Below are 27,664 nucleotides of genomic sequence, written 5' to 3' on the forward strand. Positions count from 1 at the left end.
CTATATAACATAAGTGCTCCAACAGGGACTGCATTTTTTTTTTTACAATACTGTACTCCAGTGGTGGCTGCTGCTTTCTGAAACTGGGCAGGCTCAATTTAGTTAAAAATATCCAGACGTTACGTACTGCATGAACAAATGTTGAAACACATATTGCATCAGGTGATAATAGCTGCTGTGAAACAAAACACCAGAAACCACAGCAAGAGTTCAGATCAAGATCACTGTTCTGACTGAATGATCATATTTCCATCTCGACTCAAGAGGAAAACCTCCTCGCTGTCTGGCTGCTGTCAGTCAAACATCCTTAACTATGTTTGCCAATACCAGCCTCGTTAGTATTCAATGAGAAATCACCACTCCTGTACTCATCGAAAGGAATTATGGTACAATATTATAAGATGATGCGTTATTAAAGAGCTGTCAAAGTTAAATAACTTGTGAACCAAAATTATGTAATGACTGAACCAAAAAGGGTAGATTAATGATTTGTTTATGCGTGATATCTTTGTTCTTCCATATATAGCATTTATGCGGGGAAAATTATGTTTCTAGATCAAACAACTTGTCTATAACCAATATGTCCCAGGAATGGGATTGCACACTACAGTAGCTCATTATTTGACTTTGCATTAATAAATAACTAGTTATTTAGAGTTTTCTGTTTAAATGTGTTGCACCATAATAGTTCCTAATGCATAATAAAAAAAAAAAGACAACTAAAATACAGATAAACATGTATTAATCGTATATTGTCAGACTGCTCTGAGCATGTCTGATGACGTAAGACAAGAAATATAAGCAGAGGTGTCAAAAATACCCACATTTGTTAGTTAAATAGAAGTATAGATACAGCAGTTTAAAAACACTCTGGTAAAAGTTGAAGTATTAACTTTACCTCTTTACTCAAGTTAAAGGGAAAAAGTATGTGCTCTAAAAACTACTTGAAGAATAAAAGTATAAAATAACCTTAAAAAAAAAAAACAGCCAGATGCCACTATATGAATTGAAGGCTTAATTTTGACTATTTTGACAAATTCTTTGAGATATGGCCAAGGATGAGGGAGGTCTTGTTGGTCTCTGTCTCCATCTCCCGATACGCTCTCGCATGAAATAAACATTAGTAATGAAGTATAGATACCTAGAAAGTGTACTTAAGTACAGTAACAAAGTATATGTACTTCATTACTTGACAACTCTGAATATGAGAGAGCAGGAAAAACAACAATTTCTCTCAAATAAAAGTAGTTAATTTTTTTGTTGTATTTAGTTTGAAAATATAAGGATAAAAGTGAGTACTTACTGTAGAGTGATTATATTATTAATGGCGACTTGAATGAATATCTGCATTCAAATGCGCAAATGAGGTGATGGTAGGCAGTGGTGCTTCCAGGAAATGTTAATAGAGATTGTCAGGCAGGGATCAATGTGTGCTGAGGGGGTGACTGAAAACTAAAAGGTACCGAAAGCAGATCATGGTCAAACTATAAAATACATCCCAAAGATAGGGCAGATTTTCATGAAGCCAATGCTAATAAAGCTAACTACATATTTATACATCGGTGCAGTTTAAATTAATTTATGGTTCACATAATTATATACTCTTAATGGGTTTAGCAGTCAATCATCTTTCATTGTATAGCAGACACCTACCATAAATGACTGCACAGACAAACTGTACCACATAAAACATAAAAACTAATTCTTCTTTGATGGCAATATATTTTTGTGATAAGATAATTACTATATTTTTGTTGTCAGTTTTTGATTAACAGCCCATTCTAAAATGAAAAGTAGGATGTTCTACATTATGGTATCACTGCTGCCACCCTCTGGTTTGGAGAAGGGGTGGTAAATGATGGTGCTCCAAGTGTCACAACGAAATCTGTAACTCATATTGTGACCAAAGGAGGCATGTACAGTACACTGCAAAAAAATAATAACAAATCTAAATAAGTAATTTTCTCTTGAAATAAGTGCATTTTTTCTTGAATTGAGGAGGTAAGTAAAACACTTTGCAAATGGAACAAGACAATTTATATTTAAAATAAGAAAAAAAAACAATTACTTTGTCTGATTTCAAGTGCATATTATTTAATAATCTTGTTTTAAGAATTAAAATCTCATTCCAATGGCAAATAATCTTACTTTCCTGCTTAAATTAAGGGTTAATGCACTTATTTTAAGAAATGTTTACTTCTTTCTAGTTGATTTTTGCAGTGCATTTCACTACTGACTTCTTTAGGTATAGGTATTAATATAGTAAAGGTGCTTGAGTCACAATGTGTCACGGTTCACAGATTTCCTTCTAACAGCGGTGTAGATTGGGTAGCTACAGTGACGTTGGGGAAAATAGAAAAACTTACAGGCAGAGTTCTGCTGTTTCCAAAGAGTGGTGTCCTTGCAAACTGTTGCTCCGTTTAGGTGTTTCCCAGACAGTCTAAGGACAGAATAAGCATTTTGCTCAGTCAACCTTCAAAGTACAGAGATTATTTGTAGGGAAACTATTGGACTACCTATAGCTCTGTAGGGGGCAGGAGATGTTATAACTCCCTACCTTTCAACTTGAACGGTATCTTTTATTGTAGCAGCCTCCAGTTGTCCCAACAGGTTCTTAGAATTTAATAAAAATATGTTTTAACTCTAAAAGTAAACTTTTAACAGTTTCTCTAAGATGTTTTTTCTGGGCTCCTAAACTGGGCAATCCTCTGAAGTCCCCACAGGTGGAGCTCATCAGCCTAATTAAGGAAGCACCTGCACCTTTCCAAATGGTGCTTTTAATGTTTCAGGAAATGTGAGCACCGCTACACCATAGGTCATTTCCCAAAACAAAACAAAAATAAAGAGGAAATGTAGCCATTATTTTTATTTTTGTATGTATATAGCTGGTGTAATCACAAAACCGTCCCTTGTAAATTAAACTGCTCCTTAGAAAATGTCACATAAATTCGTTGCATTAATTCCTCTTCATTTCCTGCTAAAACTGTCTTGTGTTCTGGTGTTCATCTTCTCCCTTTCGCTTTTTGACTCTCAATTCAGTTTAATTCAATTCAGTTTATTTATATAGCGCCAATTCACAACACGTCATCTGAAGGCAGTTACAGTTCACCAGATCATACAGTCAGATTGATTTAAAGTTTTCAGTATAAGGAAAACCAGTTGATCGCATCGACTCATTGACTCGAAGGCAATCCCTCACACTAAGCATGCTTGTAGTGACAGTGGAGAGGAAAAATTCCCTTTTAACAGGAAGAAACCTCCAGCAGAACCAGGCTCAGTGTAAGCGGCCATCTGCCGAGGCCGACTGGGGTTCAAGGAAACAGAAGTAGTTCCTCATATGACTGAAGTAAAGTTTTATTCAACAGTAACTATCGAGAAATGGCACAGAAATTGCTAAATTCAATGAAAAATATAATGTACTTAGAATATATATAATTTTATTTTTCATCAAAATAACACCTGTCACCATCATTTTTTATTTAAACCTGCCTTTTTTTTCATCACATCTGTAATCTGATGCGAGAGCTACTGGCAAGATAGCAGTGTTGGCCTCATGGAAGGAAGGGAAACAAGAAAAAAAAATCAACATAGTTTGGCAAAACCAAGTGTATATTATTAATAATCAATACCAAACACCTCCTTTTCTTCTTTGAATGTATGAATGAGAAAAATACTATTTTATATTATGTAGTTCGAGTATATTTTATGCTAACTCTAAAATAGAGATCAGAGTGTTAAAATGTTGTGATTTGAAATTCTAAATGATATGTTTTGGATTTCTGGAAAATATAACGACCAGTTTTGACTGTAGTTGGAGAATCACTGTAAATTCCTTTTTGTTGAATCAGTGTAGTTAAATCCCTTTCTTTATCATTTGACTATAGATCAGGCATACCCAAAGTTGGTCCTCAAGGGCTGCTGTCCTGCAGGTTTTAGAGGTTTCTCTGTTTTAGTACAGCTGATTCTGATGATTGCAGTTCAGCAAAAGCCTTTTAATCAACTATCAAAGTAAATCAGCTGTGCCGAAGCAGGTAAACCTCTAAAACCTACAGGACAGTGGCCCTCGAGGACCGACGTTGGGGATGCCTGCTATAGATGGTAATGACCTACTCCAGGGGTCTGCAAACTATGGTCTAGAGCAGACATCCCCAACCTCGGTCCTCGAGGCCTGCTGTGCTGCAGGTTTTAGAGGTTTCCTTGCTCAAGCACAGCTGATTATAATTGAAAGCTGATTAACAGGATTTTGCTCTACTGCAATCATTATAATCAGCTGTGCTAAAGCAGGGAAACCTCTAAAACCTGCAGGACAGCGGGCATCGAGGACCGAGGTTGGGGATGCCTGGTCTAGAGCAGAGGTCTTCAACAGGGAGTCTGCAGAGGTACTGCATGAGGGTCGTGAAAGCTTTGGTTGATTTCAAACTTTTTTTTTTTTGACTAATTGAAATATCTTTAAATACACATTATCATGCATTCAACACACTGAAGTAAACAGATAAATGGAGGCAGAAGATGTCTTTCAGTCATCAATGCACACATTCAGCGACACACAGGAGCTCTTTCAAACTGGGCACCGTTTCATTCACAATACCTGTCCCATCAACCAGGAATCCGAATCAGAAATACTTTAATAATCCCAGGGAGAAATTACTTTAATTACATAACTCCATCTGTAATAGAGTGACTATAGGACCAGTTTGATATAACACAATTTCATACCATATATATAATGAGGGGGTCTCTGCTCTATCTTGCCATCAGTTTGGGGTCAGGGGGTCCTTGGCCTGGAAAACATTGAAGACCCCTGGTCTAGAGCAACAAGTGAGGAGCCTTTACAACTACATTTGATAGTGGCTAAAAACGATAAAGGGGCCAACTGATGGTTTTAAGTGTAGTATATACAGGTGCTGGTCATAAAATTAGAATATCATGAAAAAGTAGATTGATTTCAGTAATTCCATTTAAAAAGTGAAACTTGTATATTATATTCATACATTACATACAAACTCATATATTTCAGATGTTTATTTTGTTTAATTTTGATGATTACAAATGACAACAAATGAAAATCTCAAATTCATCATATCAGAAAATTAGAATATTGTGAAAAGGTTCAAAATTGATGGCCCCTGGTGCCACACTCTAATCAGCTAATTAACTCAAACCACCTGCAAAAGCCTTTAAATGGTCTTTCAGTCTAGTTCTATAGGCTACACAATCATGGGGAAGACTGCTGACTTGACAGTTGTCCAAAAGACGACCATCGACACCTTGCACAAGGAGGGCAAGACACAAAAGGTCATCGCTAAAGAGGCTGGCTGTTCACAGAGCTCAGTGTCCAAGCACATTAATAGAGAGGCGAAGGGAAGGAAAAGATGTGGTCGAAAAAAGTGTACAAGCAAGAGAGATAACCGCACCCTGGAGAGGATTGTGAAACAAAACCCATTCAAAAATGTGGGGGAGATTCACAAAGAGTGGACTGCAGCTGGAGTGAGTGCTTCAAGAACCACCACACACAGACGTATGAAAGACATGGGTTTCTGCTGTCGCATTCCTTGTGTCAAGCCACTCTTGAACCACAGACAGCGTCAGAAGCGTCTTGCCTGGGCTAAAGAGAAACAGGACTGGACTGCTGGTGAGTGGTCCAAAGTCATGTTCTCTGATGAAAGTAAATTTTGCATTTCCTTTGGAAATCAAGGTCCCAGAGTCTGGAGGAATAGAAGAGAGGCACTTCATCCACGTTGCTTGAAGTCCAGTGTAAAGTTTCCACAGTCAGTGATGGTTTGGGGTGCCATGTCATCTGCTGGTGTTGGTCCATTGTGTTTTCTGAGGTCCAGGGTCAACGCAGCCACATACCAGGAAGTTTTAGAGCACTTCATGCTTCCTGCAGCTGACCAACTTTTTGGAGATGCAGATTTCATTTTCCAACAGGACTTGGCACCTGCACACAGTGCCAAAGCTACCAGTACCTGGTTGAAGGACCATGGTATCCCTGTTCTTAATTGGCCAGCAAACTCTCCTGACCTTAACCCCATAGAAAATCTATGGGGTATTGTGAAGAAGAAGATGCAATACACCAGACCCAACAATTCAGAAGAGCTAAAAGCCACTATTAGAGCAACCTGGGCTATCATAACACCTGAGCAGTGCCACAGACTGATCGACTCCATGCCACGCCGCATTGCTGCAGTAATACAGGCCAAAGGAGGCCCAACTAAATACTGAGTGCTGTACATGCTCATACTTTTCATGTTCATACTTTTCAGTTGGCCAACATTTCTATAAATCCTTTGTTTTTATTGGTCTTCAGTAATATTCTAATTTTCTGATATGATGAATTTGAGATTTTCATTTGTCATTTGTAATCATCAAAATTAAACAAAATAAACATCTGAAATATATGAGTTTGTATGTAATGTATGAATATAATATACAAGTTTCACTTTTTAAATGGAATTACTGAAATCAATCTACTTTTTCATGATATTCTAATTTTATGACCAGCACCTGTATATAACAAATACCTTTCTTCGAAGACTTATCAGGCTCTTTAAAGAACATTTTAATTAAACGTTTATTTCAGAATGACATTAAACAATCATATGTTTTTAGATCTATTGTCCATGTCAGTTTTTAAACTGTATGTTTTTACATAAATATCCAATACAAGAAAATTTTAAAGCAATGCTTCCTCATTATGAGGCTTTTAATGTTTTGCCCTTATTTTAAGAAAAAATATTAAGTTGTGTTTACTTAAAAAATGTTATGTAATATTTGCTGTTCTCCAACTGTCTTGTTTAGCTGGGTTCAAGGTAAAATACATTTGAAAGGTTGGAGATCCCTGACGTAATTAATTCATTTCAATACAAAAAAAAAAACAAAATATAAAAGAGAAAACGATAAAAAGACAACTCACCACTCTCGTCTACCAGGACATGTTTATTTACAGCGGCAAAATGATACGCGTCACAAGTGTTCCACAGGTACATACAGAGAAACATCGATAGTTCCCACCTCCTGCACAATTGACACTCAGCAGGGACAGTCCAGGGGACAAGGGGGGAGGGGACCAAGAGGACACATAATGAACACTGAGCTCAAACACATCTGTCTTAACCTCAATCAGAAACAAAAAAGGACTGAGGTTTGGTGGAGGAAACAAGGAGAGAGTGGGTTTAGACTCATATTCAAATACAAAAAGAACATGTACAAACTGTATAGCCTCCAGGCACTGTGCTCCAGTATTTACAGTGATCATTAACAGGCAGCAGAACCGCTCCATGGCAGAAACCATCCACCTTAGATATGCAGGTACATGTTTTTGCACTGAGAAAAAGAATAAAAATAAAATAAACAAAGCTGCCGCCTTTTCAGTGTTTGAGATAAAGCCAGCAGAGTCTGAGAGGCAGGGAGCGGCGGAGGTGGCGGTGTGGCTTAGACACATGCTGCAGCCGCGGGGAAGAGGGGTGGGGATTAATCACTGTCGAGAACTACATAATCATGTTCTACGCATCGGAGCGCAGTCTCAAACCCCACAGTGAGAAAAAACAAACAAAAAAAAAGAAGGGGATAGCTTGCAGCATTCATATCTGGTATGCAGTCATCACCAGTATGACCTGCAGAGCTGCGTGAGGCCTGCAGCACACAAACCAAGGCCAAGCACAACAAAACAGAACCCAGGGATCTAGATTTGGTTCCAATGGGAGAAAACTTTAAAATGAAAAACCAAAACAAATACACATTCGTGAATTTACAGTACGATGATGTGCAGATACATTCAACAGACACACATGCAACCTGAAGTGTGTTTACTCACACACACTGGCGTGATGATGCTTTACACACCATCAGAACCAAAGTTATGAAGCCTATACAGTAACATTTGGGTTCCTACACTTTTTAAAAACAAGTATATGTTCCAGGATTTTCCACTCCCATTTCCTTGTCTGTTAACAACTGCTTAGAAAGAGTAGCCAATATCACCAGGAATCTATGGAGTATAAATCTACATGACTGGACCGACAGAAGACACGGGAAGGAAGGAATGAAGGTAAGAAGAGTAAGGAAGGACAGAGGGAAGAATGGTAGGATACAAGGAGGGAGGGATGAAGGATGGAAGAAGCAAGGAAGAACAAATAAGCCACAGAGAAAGAAAACAGAGGGTAGGATGTAAAAACAAGGAAGGAAATACGTTTTTTTTTAAAAAGGTAAGGATAATTGCAGACAGAGAAAGAAATGTGTTGGAGACAAGTAAGGTTGGAAGTTACAGTACGACAATAGAAGATAAGGACACAAAGACATAGATAATGATTGATAAATAAGAAGAAATAGAGGGAAGAGGAAGGATGGAGGGATGGAAGGACACAGGTAAGGAAAAGGAAGGAGCAAATAAAGGAAAGGAGGTAGGAGCCAAGAAGGAAAGGAAGAAAAGTTGAACAAAAATAAGAGATAAAAATTGGCTGAAAGATGGGATAAGACACAATTACGAAAGGAAGGAAAGTGACAAGGAGGTGGAAATGATGAATGGTAGAAAGACAGGACATGAGTAAGGAAAGAGTGAAAAACAAATGTTGACAATAAATAATATGGAAAACAAATCAAGAAAGACCTGAAAGAAAGAAGGAAGAATAGAAGCAAAGAAGGACACAAGGAAAAAAGAAAATAAGTTTTTAGACTTCGCAAAAGGAAATTTAGTCCACCCTTACAGAATTGGAAAATACTAAAACCCAGTTCCATCCTTCTCCCAGAATGTGTAGAAAACCCTGCTAGTTAGTTCTGAGTATCAGTCTCCATTCAACATCTTTCTGTACACATCTGGATGGGTCCAGTGTGGCCGACGACGATCCACAGTGCTACGAATACAATCCACAGTCCTAGACGACTACGCCACGCTTCCCCGGATTCACAGCATCACAATAAAAAGTCGACACATTCTCAGGTGCAAGAAAAAAACAGCAACGACGCAATGCAGAGTTGATTTCATGGAGTGAGCTAAACAAAAGCATTGCACCGTAGAGAGGGAACAAAAAATGAATAAAACGAGAGAAAAAAAAAAGGCACATTAATGCCGTAATTACTGCCTCAGCTGAGATGCCGTGAAATAGCCTCAGAGTGTGGAGGGTTTTCCTTAAGGGAGAGCAAATGATAGGGAAAAGCAATAATATTACACCACCACTGAACTTCAGACCTGAACACAACGGAAAGGAGGAGAGGAGAGGAAGGAAATAAAACCATTGCTCATCTGGGAGGTGTTAACAAAAGCCAAGCCTTTTGCATTGTGGAGAGAAAAAAAACATTTTCTTTTGTTTAATATATTTACATAAAAGCTCTGTAAAATATCTGTTTTTTTCACCTATGTACAACACATAACGACATCAGAGAGAGTCAGAAACAGAAAACGTCTTTTTTTTCTTTCCTTTTTCAAAATAAAAGCATGTCAGGCCGATTTGAGACAGGACTGCAAAAGAAAACAAAAAAACAAGTGTCTTTCACATGTTTCCATGCTTTGGCTGATAGTATCCACAGCTTTTTCCCCTCTATGCGGATGAAATAAAACATTTTTTTTTTTTTACGTTTTTCAAAGCTTTAAATCCAGCTCAGACATTAAAGGCATAAAGCGGTCACTGCGGCGACAACATCCAAAGCATGGAGACTCTACATCTGCACCTTTATTCTCTCTAATTAGGATTGTTCAACCCATTAAAACCAAATGATATGGAGGCTATAACACTGTTTAACCATCCTAAATCTCATGTGGGCTTTAATAAAACACAATATAAAGTATATTCTGAAGAAATACATTAAAGATCTGATAAAGCGAGACAGAAGAAGGCAGAAAATAAAGTACAATCATTTAGCAACGAGAGCCTCCTACTTAATCCTTGTGTGTGGGGGAACATAAAGCATTCTGGACGTCATTAAAAGTCGATCCTTTCTTCCTTCCCGTTTCCTCTCTTTTCATTTTATTTACACATGCCTTTCATTTGGGCATCAATATAAACAGATATAGTATTGTACTCTACTATTTTCCAGTGTTTTCGCTTTTCCAGGGAGGTGGGGAGGGGGGGTTGGTCTCGTGATCCGAATGTTCTTTTGGTGGCAAAGAGGGCCCGACCCCCCTTTTTCTTTACCTTTACATCTTTTACTCTTTTTTTGATTAATTTTCTTATTTGAACATTTTATGCTTTGCTGTCGTCTGGCTTTATGTGGATGCTGTTGTCACTGTGCACTTTGATTTCAATCGTATCCGGCTTGAGAGACTCTTTGCCATTTTCTTCCTTCAGCGGCAGCTTCCTGCAAGTAGGAGAAGAAGCAGACAGGACACAAGGAGAGGAGTGAGAATCGTGGCATTCGTCATTGGAAACAAGAAAGTACGAGAAATTAATGGATGACCACAGTTGAGGTTAAAAGATTCTGGAGTGATGTGGTTTTATGAAGCACAAACAAATTCTGAGTAAAGCAGGACTAAGATGAGCACATAAACGATGGTGCTTTTCATTTAAATTCCATGAATAATTTAGATTTTTTTTTTTAAATACATAAATGGATTGTGTGTGATTTGTTTGATAACTTAAAAAAAAGCAACAGGGAATATCAAATATAGCACCTTCTAGGATACAGGGAGATGAACAGAAGCATGTCTTTCACCAGAATAAGACCTTTTTATCAGGTCAGAATTTTGTCAATAGTGCAGACGTGTAATTAATAATCATACGAGCATTTCTATCTAAAAACACACACAAATAAACTTTTCTCCATGTGCATTTGGAATTTTTAAAGTGTGCAGACTTAATACCGTAAGACCCCCCACTATGTATGGATTTTCCTCTATCCGCGTGTGGACCAGCGATTAGCCTGAAGTACTGTAGGCATCTCCTCAGCAAGAAAGTTGCTTTTGATCACAAAGCATTATGGGATTTGCTGTCAAAGTGGCATGCTGTCGCTACCCGACAGTGGCGACTAATAACAAAGATGGTGGACCAATGGGGAAGTGATCATCTGTCCGAACGGTAAGTTGACTGAGTTCCCTATAAAGTTCCCGGGTTAGGACGGACGTATGTAAGCTTGTATGAGCTATGAGAACAGTAACTTTTAAAAAGAGCATGCACGAGGAGAAATGGGCTCGTTTATTTATTTATTTGAATAGGGACAAAGCACATTAACGAACATCAGTATAAAAACAAATGTAAATATGCCCGATTATAGCTACGAAGCTAGTTTTCATCCATAGTCCCTAGGCAGGCAAATACATAAGAACATATATATATCGTGCATCCTTTCGCACACGCATTTTTTTAAAGTGGAGAGGATGGATCTTTTAAAAAATTCGAGAAAATTCTCCACAATACCTTTAAAGGCAGTCGCTAGAGGACCTCAAAAAAAAGAAATATAGCATCCAAGTAGCTTAACTGGCAACAGTGGCCTGAAGATGTTTTGCTAACGTTACTATCCACAACCAGGAGGGTAAAACAGTAGCCTTGATTTTCTTGAAAAGATGCCAATCACAGGTTTACTTTCTAAGGTTGGTTACAACTTTAAAGTAACAAAAGTTGACATGAGCCACAGAAACAGATCCTCACACACAAGAGGAGAGAACTTACAGGCACATAAAAAGCAAGAGAGTGCAGAGAAGGAACATATTTGAGACTTATGGTATTAAAGCCGCATGCATATAATGTTCAAAGTGCACATGGTGAGCAGTTTACATGTGTGTTTTAAATAAAACTGCTTGTATGATTTTTCATTGCGAGTCTGCCATTTTGGCAAAATCCAGACTTCATTTGTTTTCTGTACTCAGGTAATCTACTGTCCTAAATTCAAAGAAAGCTTAGTCCCAGCTTTGTACTCTTGACTTATTTCATCAACCAATAAGTTTTAACATCTTAATGGATGTTAAAAGTATGGTTGTGAGTGAGGACCCATAAGCTTTTTCCACAGCTGGCATAAAAGGGTTAGAAAATATGAGTTCAAGGAGCTACTAGAGTCAGTTTACAGATTGTCAGGTTAATGCTATGGCCTGTCTAGGCATTGCGCTATTTGTTGTTAGGTCTTTAAGGACCTGTTAAGAAGTATTTGGCAGCTACAACCAAAGACAAATTTTGCATTTTTTTATTGCCAGAGCCAACAGTATCAGAAGGTGGATGAGATGATGAGACTCACAAGGCCTCGCCCAGTTGAGAACGTGTATTGTAAGAGAAGGTCAGGCCAGGTGGTTATATTGAAGGACTCCCATGAAGACCATAGGCAACTTAAAGGCAAGACTGTCAATGATCTGCATTTCATTTCACCCCCAACCCATAAAAAAAAAGTTGTCAGTTTAATTTACCCTTACAAATTCGCTATAATTGACCGGAGGATCTCTGTAAACACAAACGTAATAACAGTTGGTATAAAGAAAATCTGTCATATCCTCCTCCTTTTAAAGGGCTGGTTATACTCCCCGCAGCAGTGTGTCGCAGTGAGCTTGACGCAGACATTTTTGATTTATGCTCATTATTGTGGGTCTAGATACGGCCAAGGTGATAAGGAAGTGGGGGCGAGTTTGTCCGACAACAGAGGGACAATGAGGGCGAAAAAGAGTGGAGATCCAGGCGGGAAAAGGGCCTCAGTGTTCTAGCGCACCTCGCTCTTCTAGCTGGTCCAACTTCACGAGTTGTTTTCCGCAATTGCTGTAATAAAAATAAAAACAAGCTGGCCTCCTGTCTGCGTTCACCTGCAATTTGGGAGAGGTGCAGCAGAGTGTCTGCGGGGGGGCGAGGATGGCTTTTTGTTTACTGCGACACCTACGCAGACGACCTAGTTTCGAAGTATAAATCAGGGGTGACACTTTGCAGTGCTGATCTAAAATGTAAGTCCTCTCCTTTGGCTGTTCACAGCTAAAACCTTTTCAATTAAGATTACAAAAATGACGGTTCAACCAGTCTGAACTCAACTAGGATGGATGTAGTTGAAAGAAAAAACACGAGAACGTACAAGAAGAATACATGGAAGAGTGAAAGAAATAAGAAAATATATGTGGCACAAGGAAAGGAAGACTGACAGAAAATAAAGGAAGGAGGTAACTTTTAAGGTGAATAAATAGGCACACAAAAGACAAAGGAAGGAGGAAAAGAGACAAGGAAGGAAGGACAAACCGTGAGGAAAACAGATAGGGACATTAGGGTAGAAGGGAAAGAAAAGAAGGAAGATGGAGACCAGTGGTGGTGGGACACAAGAAATGATGTAAGGGAAGACATGGGGAGAAAAGAGGTAAGGGTTCAAGAAGTGGACATAAACATGATGCAGGGAGGAAGAAAAAATCTAAACTAGAGTGATTTATTGCTATATTTACTCAGACCTGATAAATCATGCAATCAGTTGTATATCTTTCCAGGCTCTTAAGGAACCTCAATTCTTGAATCTGAACTAGATCTACAAAACTTAATGAAAGCCTTGGAGGGATCTTTGAAGGCTACAAGTGACTGTTCTACGTTATGCAACCAGGTAGCTGCTATCTTGGAAAGGTCTTCCAGGGAAAAGAGGGGCAAACCTGGATAAATAAAGGCAAAACCTCAACTATGTACAACAAAGGTTGATATCCAGTGTAAACAAAACAGCAATTAATTCTCTAGTGTCTTAAAGAAGAATTTTATAGCATTCATTTGGTTAAAGATGTCTTAATTTAAGGTTTGAACACCTGTATGATTAGGAAGGAGCTAGGTGCTTTATATGGCATTACAAAAACCAGAGCAGTTTTGTTTAATGATATAGTAGGAAAATGGTCTTTAAAGTTTTAAATGTTCTTTTCTGAGTCCTTAGATGCTAGATCATTGTTGAAAAAACACACTCTGAGTTAAAGACCATAGTTTTTTGAAACTCGTCCTGCGTTATGATGAAGCTAAAATTACTACATATCTCAGCTGATAGGTATAAGGCATGGCGACATTTTGATTTGGGGCCAAAATGGATAGCCTGATGATGAAGTACCTCAGTATTGGTACATCTAAAGGCATTAGAAAGGACAGGCTTGATCACTAGTGGGACTTGTCCAAAATTGGTGAAAGCACTTACATCTCAACCCAGCTATACCTGTTCAGTAAGGAGAAAAGCGCCAGAAGGTAGCTAAATGTTCAATGCAAGTCATTGAATTAAAATGGAAGATTAAGTAAATCCCTAAATGAGTCAGGTGTTCAGCTTATGTGGATTTAAAGAAGCAAAGGTAATCGTAAAAACAAACAGGAAGAAATTTAAACAGAAGCCTGAAATATTGAGAAATTTTTGTGCATTGATGCATGTTTATGTTATAGTTTTAAATCGTCTAAGGCTTAGTCACAACAGGTGGCTTATTTTTCTTTCCTAAACAGTACAGCAGGTCCGTTGAGTTCATTTCTATATTTTAAATGACTCCAGTTTGGTTTTCATTGCAGTAACATTACTAAAGCTTAACCAGAAAGTTCACAAGCAAATATAAAAACAGTTTTTCCCCCTACTTCAAACAGTTTGCTCTTGTTTTGAGTTTTAGGTCAGAACAAAAACATATAGAAGTATTGTTTTTTATCCCTTCCTTCTCATAAAAGACTAACAGTCTCTGTTCCACTGAGCCTGTAGAGACAGCTTCATATTTATTAAAGGAAATCAATAAGAACCTCCAGCTTTTACCCGTTTTCACATCATCGCTGCACTTCTATCTCAATTTTTGTTCCTTCATTCCTTTTTTTCCCGATTCAACCTTAAACAAGGACTGGGTCACATGCAGTGAAAGCCTAAAAAAGCTAAGCTCTTTGTCAGCCCACCGGCAGATCAGGATTAACGCACTTTAGCTGAGGGCTACTCATTTGCTGAGTTCACAAGGTCGCAGTGCTTTTTATTCTGACACACCTCCTGGTAATCATTCAGGACTCGTCTGTCACCTTGAATCAGAAACCATCCATCAACGCTCTTTACTGAAAAATGCAGCTAAATCCGCTCAGTCAGCTAAACAAAAAGAAAAAAAATTTACTTCCAGGGTATCATCTACTCTGAAGTGTCCAAAACACTGGAGGTAAATGCCATAAATCCATCATTAATCAACATTATTTACATGTTTTTAATTCAGAATAATAATTGGTTTCTAGGGCCAAAGGATAAACAAATAACCTGTATTGTTTTAATGTATTGAATTGGATCTGTATTTGATTTTTTACAGCAATCATTGTAAAGACCTAGTTTTTAACATAGTGTCTAATAGAGACAGACCGATGCATCAGCTGGACAATATTTTCAGTCGATATTTGTGTTTTTTTCTTGTTAGGTATCAGCCGATACGTGAATATGTTGGCCGATTCATTACTGCATTCAGCAGCAATGCCTTTAGATCATGGGAGTGCATCCAATGGCACTCCCCTGCCAAATCTATGGAGCCAAAGACTTCACAGTAAAACTGAAGAGAAACCATTTAAACTGAGAATTATTTGGAAACTTAAAAGTAGAAAGAGGGTGTAAAACTTTTTTTTTTAAATATGAAAAGCAAAGATATGAATCTGAACAATATTTAAAAAAATATGACAAAAACTGAAAAAAAATATTAAATTGGAAAATAGATCTGAAACTGCAAAGCCTTTCTTTTTATCAGTCACATAAACATAAGTGATCAAACGTGTTTTATGATCAAAAGAATTTCAAATATTTTTTGACTGCAACAGTTAGGAATATTTTCCGGGCACCTGAACTTTCAGTCATCTTTTCACACCCCAAGCCATATAAGCCCCGCCCCAATGAAGAGCGAACAGCAGTTGTTTAGGATTACCTTCGACAGTTCTAGTTAAACAGTTCAACTGAAACGTCATTACTTCAACTTTCTTGTTTTCTTTAGTCCAACTGTTTTTCATGTCCTTTTTTGTTTCTGCATTTTTTCCCCTACTTGCTTTGATTCTGTTTTTTCCCCCTATATTTTAATCATGTAAAGCACTTTGCATTGTCTTTGTACTGAATTGTGCTATACAAATAAATTTGCCTTGCCTTAAAATCTGAAACAAACAAACAAACAAAAAAACAAGAACCTGATAAATAGTTTTAAACATTCTTTCTTTCCAGTTTTTTTTCCTTCGAAAAAAAAAGTTACAAAAATTATTTTGAAGAAAGAATTTGGCCCAAATTTAGCTCCATAATTTGCTATCAGTTGTTAATGCTTCGTTTTATTTGTTAATAGTGGTGATTTAGTTTAGAGTGAGACTTTTGTAAGATTTCTTATCACTATGTGATATCTCTTTTAATGGAAGGGAAAAAAACAATATCAACATATATAATTATTGACTTATGAATAACGGCAGCACATCATCAATCATTTACTTAGGTCAAAATAATCAGTATCGGCCTTAAAATAAAGTGTTTCAGGTGATCTCTAGTGTCTAATTACAGTAGATTCTTAAAAAGGTAATAAAACATCAATAAAAACAAAAAACTGATTAACAATTAAGAATTACTTTACTGTATGGATGGATTACAGTTCCACAGCTAGCAATATACTTAACCTCTTATCACCTAAGACTAGACGGCAGTTACACTGGTTTCAGTTTATTTATAAATGCTTTTTCTTTAATTATCCATCCTATTTACAAAACCATTTGAATCCATATAGGTCTACTTATGGACTTAGACATCTTGATCATTTGTTCTTTTCTGTTCCAAGCATATCTAAAGAAATAGGAAGACGTGCCTTCAGATTTAAAGCCCCTTCTGACTGGAATAGCTTACCCAGATCATTGAGATCAATTTCATCTTTTCCTCACTTTAAATCATCCTTATTAAGTTTTCTGCATTCAAGAGACCAGTGCACCTGCTTTCCTGGCCGTGGTCCTTAAAACAAAACAAAACAAAAAGTTATGTACCTGCTGCTGTACCTATATTCATCTGTGCGGTTGTGCATATATACATGCTTATTTTTCCTTCTTATCTTTTTTATTTATTTAACTGATTTTACAATTGTGGGTTTTCTCCTGAGTACTTTACTTGTCTTTTATTCTTATTTTATTTCTGCTTAGTGTTCTATATATATAGATACATATATTTTCTATTTGTTTGTTTACCTGCATAAATATATTTGTGTAGAGATGTTGGACTGTTTAGCTTGTAGTGATGAAGAGCTTTGGTATGGATGTGTGACTGTGTGTATTGTTTGTCTCTGTTGTTCTTGGGACCCCTGGAAAACGAGATGGATCATCTCAAGGGGCTATCCCTTAATAAAAGAATTGAATTGAATACTAATGCATTACTGTTTTAGAGCAACTGTATTGAGCCCCGCCTACTGCCTGTTTTAAATTCTAAGGCTTGTCCCTATTCATGATGTTTATGTTTTGTCACTGAATGAGTTATTAAAATAGCTTGATCCTTTAGAGCCAGCTATACATTAAATGCTAAAGATCCAGTAACTTTATAGTGTACTGTTAATGAATTTCATCGTTTTAAGGTTCAAACCTTTACAGGAGCATATGCTTGATTTTGATTTTTTTTTTTTAGAACTCCGCCAGCATCGAGTCAGATTTAGTGAAAGTAGTTTATGCTGCTTTCTTCATGCTGCTTTCTTTCCCCCAATTTGATCCATTGGTCTTATTAAAGGAAATCAATCCCTGTTGCCTTTAGAAACTTGTAAAATTGAAGGTTTTATAAGACTTTAGCAGCAAACACAATAAGGGTTGATGAATCAGTTTAATATCTGGGAAGTCCTTTGGGAAAAGGTGCTTTAAAAGTGCTCACAGATGAGCTAGCGTCCCTTGCTGTGAAATAACTAAAAAAAAAAAAGGCACAGAGCTACAGCTCAACAGAGTTCACCACAGGGGTAAGCTTTGATATTTTCAGTCTATGTTAACAGAAGTTTTTATTTATGCAAGCAGTAAATGGTTGATTTTTAAAGGCACAAAATTATGCTCCACCACACGGACATTCACTGAACCGCAGGGGACTTTCTCAACAAACCAGATCATGAATGTAAAACAGTGACCCTGTGTGATTCCGCACCTAATAAGCCCAAATATTGCCACTGGCTACAGGGGGTTTCCTTTTGGTTGATTGGTGGATGCTGGAGTGGCTGCAGAGTAGAGACAATTTCATGTCTCATTAGCTTCATGCAAACCCAGATTGGACTTCAGATGGGGAGGTTTCCTCAGATCATGGAAAAATGTGTTGCCTCTTGCTGTTTCCTCCTCCTTGAATGTAAATCAACAGAAAATGCATTTGCTGAACTGAATATTCAGCCAATTTTTTTGTCAAAAAGTTATATAACAGGGGTTGTGAAATAAGTGGCTATCTCTTTCTATCGCAGTATATAGTGTTGTAGATGCAAACATATTGAACAACTTTAGCTTGTAAAAACAAGATTCCTTCACAACTTTAATGTAGTTTGAAACAATACTTTGAATTAAAAACAAATTAAGGAGTATAACTTCAGGAAGAACTAGCCTAACCATGCTTCACTGCTCAACAGCTCAACTGTAGAGGTGGTCAGCAGCACCAGATTCTAGGGGTGCACATCACAGACACCCTCACCTGGACTATAAACACCAACTCACTGGTCAAAAGGGCACAAAAGCGCATGTACTTCCTGCGGAGGATGAGGAGAGCTCACCTGCCCCCACCAATCCTCACCACCTTCTACAGAAGCACCATAGAGAGCGTTCTGACCAGCTATCTCACTGTGTGGTGTGGAGGCTGCAGCGCCTCAGACTGGAAGAACATGAGGAGAGTGTTGAGTACAGCAGAGAGGATCATCTGGGCTCCTCATCCCTCTATTAAAGATATTTCATCCCAGCGCTGCGTGTCCCGAGCCTGCAACATAATCAGTGACCGCTCACACCCCCACCATGGTCTTCCTGCTGCCCTCTGGAAAGAGGCTTTGCAGCATCTGCTGCAGGTCAAGCAGATTCTGCAACAGCTTTTTTCCGACTGCCATTAGACTGTTGAAACCTTAAACTCTAAACTGGACTCTGTCTCACACTTGCAACATCAAATTTGTACTACCAACTTGACTGATTTTTTTATATCCCATCCCATTCATCCATCGTCTTACATGCTTGTCCTGAGTGGGGTCGCGAGGGGTGCTGGTGCAACCCAGCTGTCAATGGGCGAGAGGCGGGGTACACCCTGGACAGGTCACCAGTCCATCGCAGTATTTTTTATATCCCTTAAAATAGAACACAACTCAGTGTTTTACTGCATTTTGCACCATATTTATTTTGCACTTCACTGAACCTTTTCCATATTAATGCCCCTTTGCACCATTATATTTAAACTAGTTTCCTTTTCTCCTACACTGTCTACATTCTTGATCACTGATGCACTTTATAAATGGTAATATTAATTTCACTGTTGTAAGCTGTATACAACGAAATTTTATTTTGTATACACACTGTGTGTGAAAAATGACAAAGTCTGTCCAAGTTTAAGTTTCTAAGTCTATGAAGTCTTAAAGGTATAGTGCAGGATTTTGGTGAATTTTTTAAAAAGGCCCGCCCTCTCCACTGAAAAAAAAAAAGGCACATGCATAACCTTGTACCCGCTTCTGAGAGGGAAGAACTATTAGACATGCACAAGTTCATGGATGAGCCTACTTCTCCTCGTGCACGCTCTGTTTAAAAGTTGCTGTTTGCAGCGCTCATACAAGCTTACTTTACAAAAGAAGATTTGCAATTATTCCACTATGTCAGACTCACCACTGGTAAGAGAAAATGAGGATAATCACTTAGAACAGCCTCACGTAAACATATCACCAGAATTATTGACAATTAGATGGACCACTTAAATTTGATGATCCACCCGGAAAAAGATTATCCTCCACAATACCTTTAAAAAAGGCAGCTTCACAATCCAAAATAAATTATAGTATTACTAAGTTTTCTATAAGGTGTCCAGTAAATGGATGGATCAGATACTGTTATCAAAACTCCACACTAATTATTAAAAAATGTTTAATGCAATGCCAAAGAAATTGCAGGAGTTGCTGGAGTTCTTGCAAGCCGTGCCAACTGTCTCTTAACTTTACACAGACTAACGCAGAAATATTTCTAGTTTTGAAAATCATTTAGTCACAGCATTGTTGGTCAACAAGATACGTGTTGCTCTTACTTATGCAAAAATATTTTGAAATCATGCAAATAGCTGAATCTCTGTCAAGCAGCTGACTGCAACTTGCTACCGTAGCATCCTAACCATATATTCAGAGTAACCCAACTAAATACTAATTTCAAGCATTCAATAATACTCCACGTGAACCAAAACTACATAAAATAATATTTTTATATTATAAAATTTAACATAAAGACAGTTAGCAGAAGCACACACAGTGGATGAGGCTGTGTATGAATGAGAGGCATGGAAAGATCTATTTTAGGGCAACAGTTTCAAAGAAAAAGCAGTAGATTAAATGTCATATTTAAATCAAACTTGAGGGGGGATCAGTGGAAGCTTTGTGCATGTGTGACTCGTTTTCCGTTGGGAAACAGAAGCGCGCCACTCAGGGGCGGATTAAGAAATTTTGGCCCCCTGGGCCTGACATGGTCTTGGCCCCTCAACCCCCCGCGCGTGCGGGCGCACACACACACGCACGCAATATGCAAGAAATACTGTATACTGTGAACAGACATGCACTGTCCTGTACAGAAGAGTGCACATACTGCACACACACTATTAGGTATACCACACAGACACTGACAAGCACAGGTTTCACACAGACACAGGGGGAGGGGATAAATGGCCTAAAAATAAACATTTTGGAAAATGATTATGCCCACTTCAGTGATGGTGCATTGGGTCATTTGAGAGATATTATGTATTGGAAGTTGGTAGCTATCATGAAATAAACCCCCCACCCCACCCAAAAAACTAAATCGGACATGATTTTTGCCCCCTTTTCCTCCCTTCTATCATTAAAAATAAAATAATATCTTAGGAAAACACTTTGGCATAACGGCAGCTGTGCAGCAAATTGAGGCTCAAAGTCTGTATCTATTTGTGGTTAAGCTTGAGGAGAAGGAGAAAGATAAAATGATAACATGCATCGGAGAGCACCACAAAGAAAGGTGTAGGCCAGTTCATGGTACAAGGGCTGCATGCAGGTCAAGGTAGCCCATTTCCAAGAATGCTATAGTGGCTGGACAGGCACTGGACATGTCCTGAACTCAGTGTCAGACGTGGCTGCCGAATACTTGGATGAAGTGAAGCAGCTGACAGATCTCATGCTGCCCCATCTGAAGACTGTCCTGGCCAGGCAGAGGATGGATGAGGAGACCTTCCCAATGGACCCTGTCAGTGAACAGGCTAGTAACATTGATGGCACCCCTGTGCACAACATTGGGATGGAGAGACAATGTGGCAAGGTGGACTACAAACTGAAGAAGTTGGGCACACTGAACGCAGTCAATAGGTCAATAATTTTACAGAAGTGCCAGGAGCTTCAGAGGTTTCAAGGCAGCAGCACAAGCAAAAAGGGAGGTTGAACTCAACTGGAGTAAATTCATGAAGGCAAAATTCGAGAGTAGGGCAGATGAGAAACAAGAGATGGCTCAAAGAAAGGAGAGTAAGAGACTAGACATGCTGGACACACTGAAATCTTTTGATGGCCCCTTCACGATAGTGGGGAAGTTGAAAAGTTCCTTGTGGATGAAAGTCTGCACAAGAATGCAAAGCTGCAGAGAATGAAGCTTGAGGTTCAGTTTGCCAGAGAAAGCACCAAGCTTCTGCCTAAAGTCAATCCTATCTTCACAATCCAGGTGACACTTCCCAGAAATGGCGAAAGTGCAATTCTCCAAGTCATAATGGATACTTAGAATTTTATGGTGGTGGTAAGTATTCATGAAAACAGGTAGCCTAACATTAGTGAATGGGTGAATTCTGGAAATAACCTAAAAATCTTACACAGTGCACCTTTAAGCAAGGGGTTTCTTTCGTGCTTTCAATTTTGCAAAATCATCCACCACATCATTGAAGTCCAACTCTCTTGTCAGCTCACTCTCAATTGCCATTAGAGATAACGCATTTAATCTTTTCTGAGTCATTCTTGTGCGCAGCTCATTTTTTACTCTTGACAAAAGAGAGAATGAGCGTTCTCCCTCACAGTTACTGACCGGTAGAGTGAGAAAAATCTGTAGCGCAATGTATGTATTAGGAAACGTAGGCTGTAGTCCAAAATGTATTATTGTTTTGAGCAGTCCTGAAGGGGTCCTCTCCTCATCAGTGTTGTTGAGCTGTATAAAAGATTTGAACTGTATAAGCTCCTGTCCAAGACTTTCATTGAGGTCAGATGGGTATGATTCAGTGAGAATCTTGGCCTTGTGAAGGACTAAAGCATTGGACTCTGTATCCAAAGAGAAAAGGACACTGAACAAATTGTTCAGATGTTTGTAGGCCTCCAGACGGTGATTAAGGCTTGAACTCAGTTGATCAATAGAGGCAATAAATGTCTCTATTTGAAACAGTTGCCTTCCCTCAAGCACAACATCTGGGGATGCTGATTCATCAGCAAACTTTTTACGTTTTCTCGTCCGTTCAGCCCTGTAAGATGGGGTGCCACCCAACATGTTTAAGGCTTTCTGCTCAAAATGATCAAATAGATCTCTTTGGGAGAGAACAAAGGTGCGCAGAGATTCCAGCAATCTAACTGCTGTACCAAGGTCCATGTCTGCTTTTTGAAGTTGCAGACTTGTGGCCTGAAATCTGGACAGAACAGTGTCCCAAAAGCCTGCCATGAAGGCCATCTCAAGTGAATCTAGCTTCCGCACTAGACTGTCAGCTTCAGTTCGTGTGTCTCGTTTCTCTGTGTCATCAGTGGAAATAACCTGTAGTGCTGCTTTTATTTTACTGTAGTTCTGCCACAGTGCTTTGGTAGATTCTGCACGGCAACTCCAACGCGTGTTGGATAAAGCTTTAAGTGTGAGATCTATGTTGGAATTGCCAAATACCCTGTCCCATCGGTGTGTGGATGCAGTTGTGAAGTTGTAAATAGACTGAATCAAGTCAGAATACTTAGAGACTTCATTTCCACATCTGTCAATGCTGTTGACTCCCACCAAATTCAAAGAGTGAGCTGCACATGGAATATAGTGTATTAATGGGTTGCTTTTCTTTAAGTGAGCCTGCAACCCATTATACCTCCCTGACATGTTGCTGGCATTATCATAAGCCTGCCCCCTGCAATTTGACAGCTCTAACCCTAGATTTTACAACACAGACATGACACAGTTAGCCAAACTTTCACCTGTATGGCTAGTAATGGGCTCAAAACCCACAAAGCGTTCAACAACACTGCCCTCTTTGCTAACAAAACGGAATATGAATGTCAATTGGTCCACATGAGATAAATCTGGGGTTGAATCCACAGTGATAGAGTAGTATTTGCTTGCTTGCAGTTCATCTGCTATAGCCTGTTTGGTTTTTGCACCCATCAATTCAATGAATTCCTCACAAATGGTGGAGGACAGATATGAGGTATTACCTCGACCCATCTGCCCAAACTTTCTGATGTGATCCTTTAGAAAGGGATCAAATTCAGCCAGGACCTCCAGAATACCAAGGTAGTTCCCATTGAGAGGAGACCCTAACGATTCATTTTTACCCCTAAATGCAAGGCCCCTTTCTGCAAGGAATTTAATGACTGCAACAACTCTTTGTAACACCTGCCTCCAATAGCTGCTCTCTGCCTGAAACTGTTTGAACAGGTCTGCATCAACTGTGGCACCTTTGGCGCGGTTCAAGACTGCTTGCATGCAGGTTATGTGCTCAGCACTTCGCTCATGTTCACCAAATCTTTCTGAGTGTTTCCAATCACAATAGCCTGTCACAAAAGAATGCGTTTTGGGGGAAAACAGTTTGCATGCAAAGCAGTAAACATTACCAGTAGAGGGAGAGTACATCAGCCACTCTCTTTGTACTTGTTGTCTATTGGGCAAGTGTGAAGTAAAATGTTCATTGTTTAGGCATCCGGTTTTGCCTCCTAGCCCACTGTTCCTCACAGAAGCTGGATAATGGCTGTGACGGTTGTGAAATGATTTTGCACCTCTTTGAATAAGAACTTCCTTCATTGACTCAGTGAGGGTCTCAGCCCATTTAGCGGGATCACTAGGTAGAGTTGTCACTGTAGATGGTGTTGAAGAAAGATTCAGCTCATTTTCTATGCTGTCCAGAGGTGCAGTGACCTCACATTCATCCGAGCAACTGGCTACTGCTGAATTGGTTGAATCATAAGCATCAGAAGCATTTGGTTCAGTGTCTACACTTGTAGTGGTCTCAGGATCTTGGGAGCTACATGCTAGCTCAGGTGCATTGCTAACCTTAGCTGAATTTGCAGTAGCATTTATAGAATTGCTTTCAGCAGATGTCTTTGTACTGAAGAAGCTGGAGATATTTGGAACACTCTCAAGTAAAACTGATTCCTTTTTTTCTTTTCTTGCTGAATTTTTTTTCTAGCTCCTCCACTTGAACGTTTATGATCCATATTTCCCTTCTTTCTTTGCACATTGGCTCTTTGCCTCTCACAACAGATAAACCAACTATGTGTGTGTGTGTGTGTGTGTGTGTGTGTGTGAGTTTGTTTGTGTGTTTATGATCGGTGCTGCTTCCTTCAAGTGTGTGAGGTGATTTAGAAAACTAGCAACCCAGCATCAACACTCCAAAGCAGAGAATAACAGCTTACTAGCATAGACAATTGAGAGCAGAGAATCAACTGATTCGTCTGATAGACAGCAGGAGAGCAGAGTGGTCAGTGATGATCGAATCAAGAAAATGTCTAAATGGCAAGGGAACAGACTGATTTGTACTGAGGAGAAAGAGAGAGAGAGCCAATTACACTGAAATATATTCCAAAAGAGCCAAATGACTAGCTGAAGGCAGGGACAAATGCCTTGGAGTGACCAACAAGAGTGCAAAGTACCAAATGGCAAAATGTGGGAAGACCAACAGGCAGATCTGCTTTTACCACTTATCTTCACAACCAAAAAGTCGCTAAATGATGTTTTTAGTCGCTAGCCAGGTATGGCCAAAAGACACGAAATCTAGCGGCAAAGTCGGTCAATCACACTGACAGTGAAACAAATATTTTGAAAAGATAATAATTGTACAACTTTGTGCACTTTTGTCTTCTATCTAAATATTTTCACAAAGGACACCAAAATGTTGCTATCTGCAGGCAGCTTGCTAGCTATGATGGCAGCAACGATGTCTGCCAGACAGGAAAGAGTGGTCAGTGACGATCGAATCGAGAAAATGACAAAATGGGTCAAAGACCAAAAAGTTATTAACTGACAGCAGTGACAAATGTCACTGTAAACTTTTTCGAAAGAAAAGGACAAAATGGGAAGATGCTGATAGTAACAGCAAAATGGAAAATATAAGAATTTCCAAGTAATGCTCAACTCAAGTGTGTGTGTGTGTGTGTGTGTGTGTGTGTGCGCGTTAAACTTCTTGTTGAATGATTTCAAATTATCTCTGAGTCTGAACTGAGGGAAAGGAAACCAAATTTTGAGCAGTCTCTCACGAGTTCAAAATACCAAATGAGGAGATTCTAAAAGAACAGACTGGTTTATGAAAGACTCGATGGGGGAGGGGCACAGCTAAGAATACTTGAGTGAGATTCTGTGATCCAAATTCGAGATAGAGCTTTTTGATAATGATAATTTGTCAGAGTAAGGTTGTGTAATCAAAATTTGAGAATGAGCTTTGTCAATCAATCAAGAATATTTGCATTAAGTTCTGTGATCAAAATTCAGAAACAACCTTTAATAATTGATAAAGAATATGTGAGTGAGGTTGTGTGATCCATCCAATTTGAGAATTAGCTTTGATAATAATGATTGAGAGCCTCTGGCCCTCTGTGGATCATGGCCGCGGGGCCAATTTTGCCTGGCCCCTTGGGGCCTCTGTGGTTCGTGGCCGTGGGGCCAAGTTGGCCTGGCCCCTTGGGGCCTCTGACCCTCTATGGATCGGGGCCAAGTTGGCCTGACCCCTCGGGGCCTCTGGCCCTCTATGGATCATGGCCGCGGGGCCAAGTTGGCCTGACCCCTTAGGACCTCAGGCCCTCTGTGGGTCGCGGCCGCGGGCCAAGTTGACCTTGCCCCTTGGGGCCTCTTACCCTCTATGGATCGTGGCCACGGGGCCAAGTTGACCTGGCCCCTTGGGGCCTCTGGCCTTCTGTGGCTTGTGGCCGCGGGGCCAAGTTGGCCTGGCCCTTTGGGGCCTCTGGCCTTCTGTGGGTCGTGGCCGCGGGGCCAAGTTGGCCTGGCCCCTTGGGGCCTCTGACCGTCTATGGATCGTGGCCGCGGGGCCAAGTTGACCTGGCCCCTTGGGGCCTCTTACCCTCTATGGATCATGGGCCCTTGGGGCCTCTTATCCTCTATGGATCGTGGCCGCGGGGCCAAGTTGGCCTGGCCCCTTGGGGCCTAAGATTATTATTTTTGCAAAAGTAGTTTTGCTTGGGTCGCGGCCGCGGGGCCAAGTTGGCCTGCCCCCTTGGGGCCTCTGGCCCCCTGGGCCCGGTAGGCCCGGTCATTAATCCACCTATGGCGCCACTCTTCACTCTATGACTGCAGGCATGGCTTTTTTGAGGAACTCACAGCAGCACTCACTGCTCGCTGAAGACAGTAAATGGGAGACCCATTAGTTCTTGCATTGGTCCTTTGGTTGTCAAAGTCTCCAACAACACCAAACAAAGTGACTACATTTGTTAATGGTCACTTGCTTGAAAGGTTAGAAAAGTTAAGAGACAAAATAGCTGGATTGTTATACCTGCTACCCGCAGGACTGGTAGGGTGTTTACTTCACAACTTCCCCTATACATCCCTAGGCTGTGTCAGTTTAATTCTTCGCTGGCTTTCTATTAGAGATGTACCGATTCAATATCTGGATTGGATATTGGCTATGATATTGATTATTTAGCTGGATGGGATGTCGAAGATTTGATATCTGAGCTCCAATCCGGTACAGTCTACATGAAACTGTTGTTTATTTTGTTTTTCGGCTTATTTGTTAATAAGTAATACAAAGTACATTTATATCTGTGTGTTTTTACCCTTTTTAACTATGTTTATGTCGAGGTTAAAGCCTTCAATCACACGGACAGATATAGGGTTCATTCATTGGACCGGTATGTGATTTCGGCCAATATCCTGATAACTGTATCGGTGGATCTCAACTTTGTATGCAGTGTAAAAAGAAATTAAACAGAGAATCAATGCTGGTTAAAACATTTGGTAATATCAATTTTTATAGGTTAAAGGGGAAAACAGAACAGCTGCACCTCTTTCAACAATTGCTGGAATGACCCAATCTACACCATTAAGTGTATACCCATCATTCCCTTACAGCTACTGAGAGTTAGTTACAGTATGTCAGCTAAGGCTCTCTACTGTGGTACTAACTGTGAAAGAAATGATAAATGTTGCTACAAGTCCTTGCTTGAAAATACTGAATTTTTGTTTAGGACAAATAACACCCCTGCTTCCCTTCTACTAAAGCCTTCAACGCTACACAAACAAAACCTCAGGTTAAGCCACTGCATCTGCACACAAACACTCTCAGACGTGACATTAGTGTTAAAGCACAGCAAAGGTACTATAACTGGAACTTGACAAGCAGCTAAATGAGCCAGCAGCAGCAGCAGCACTGTGCTCCATGTGGCAGGCCGGCCAGGAATAATAATACTTATGCACATGTATGTTTCTAATCTCTAAGC

At 39.5% G+C, this 27,664-nt stretch overlaps 1 protein-coding gene across 3 annotated transcripts in view; it reads right to left on the reverse strand.

Annotated features, from left to right (window-relative positions):
• Window positions 1-6,913: 6,913 nt before the first annotated feature.
• Window positions 6,914-27,664, reverse strand: part of LOC119791181 (neural cell adhesion molecule 2-like) — a 486,158-nt gene continuing 465,407 nt past the window's right edge. For 2 of the 3 annotated variants that reach the window (XM_038297129.1, XM_038297128.1), the window contains exon 17: window positions 6,917-10,290. In XM_038297129.1, coding sequence (XP_038153057.1) covers window positions 10,176-10,290 — 115 coding nt within the window. In that variant the 3' untranslated portion in view covers window positions 6,917-10,175. Of the gene's footprint in view, window positions 10,291-27,664 lie in introns of all 3 variants that reach the window. The other variant, XM_038297130.1, reaches the window with a different exon arrangement.

Source organism: Cyprinodon tularosa, unplaced genomic scaffold (genome assembly GCF_016077235.1).
Source record: "Cyprinodon tularosa strain WSP-4 unplaced genomic scaffold, ASM1607723v1 ctg383, whole genome shotgun sequence".
Taxonomy (NCBI): Eukaryota; Metazoa; Chordata; class Actinopteri; order Cyprinodontiformes; family Cyprinodontidae; genus Cyprinodon; species Cyprinodon tularosa.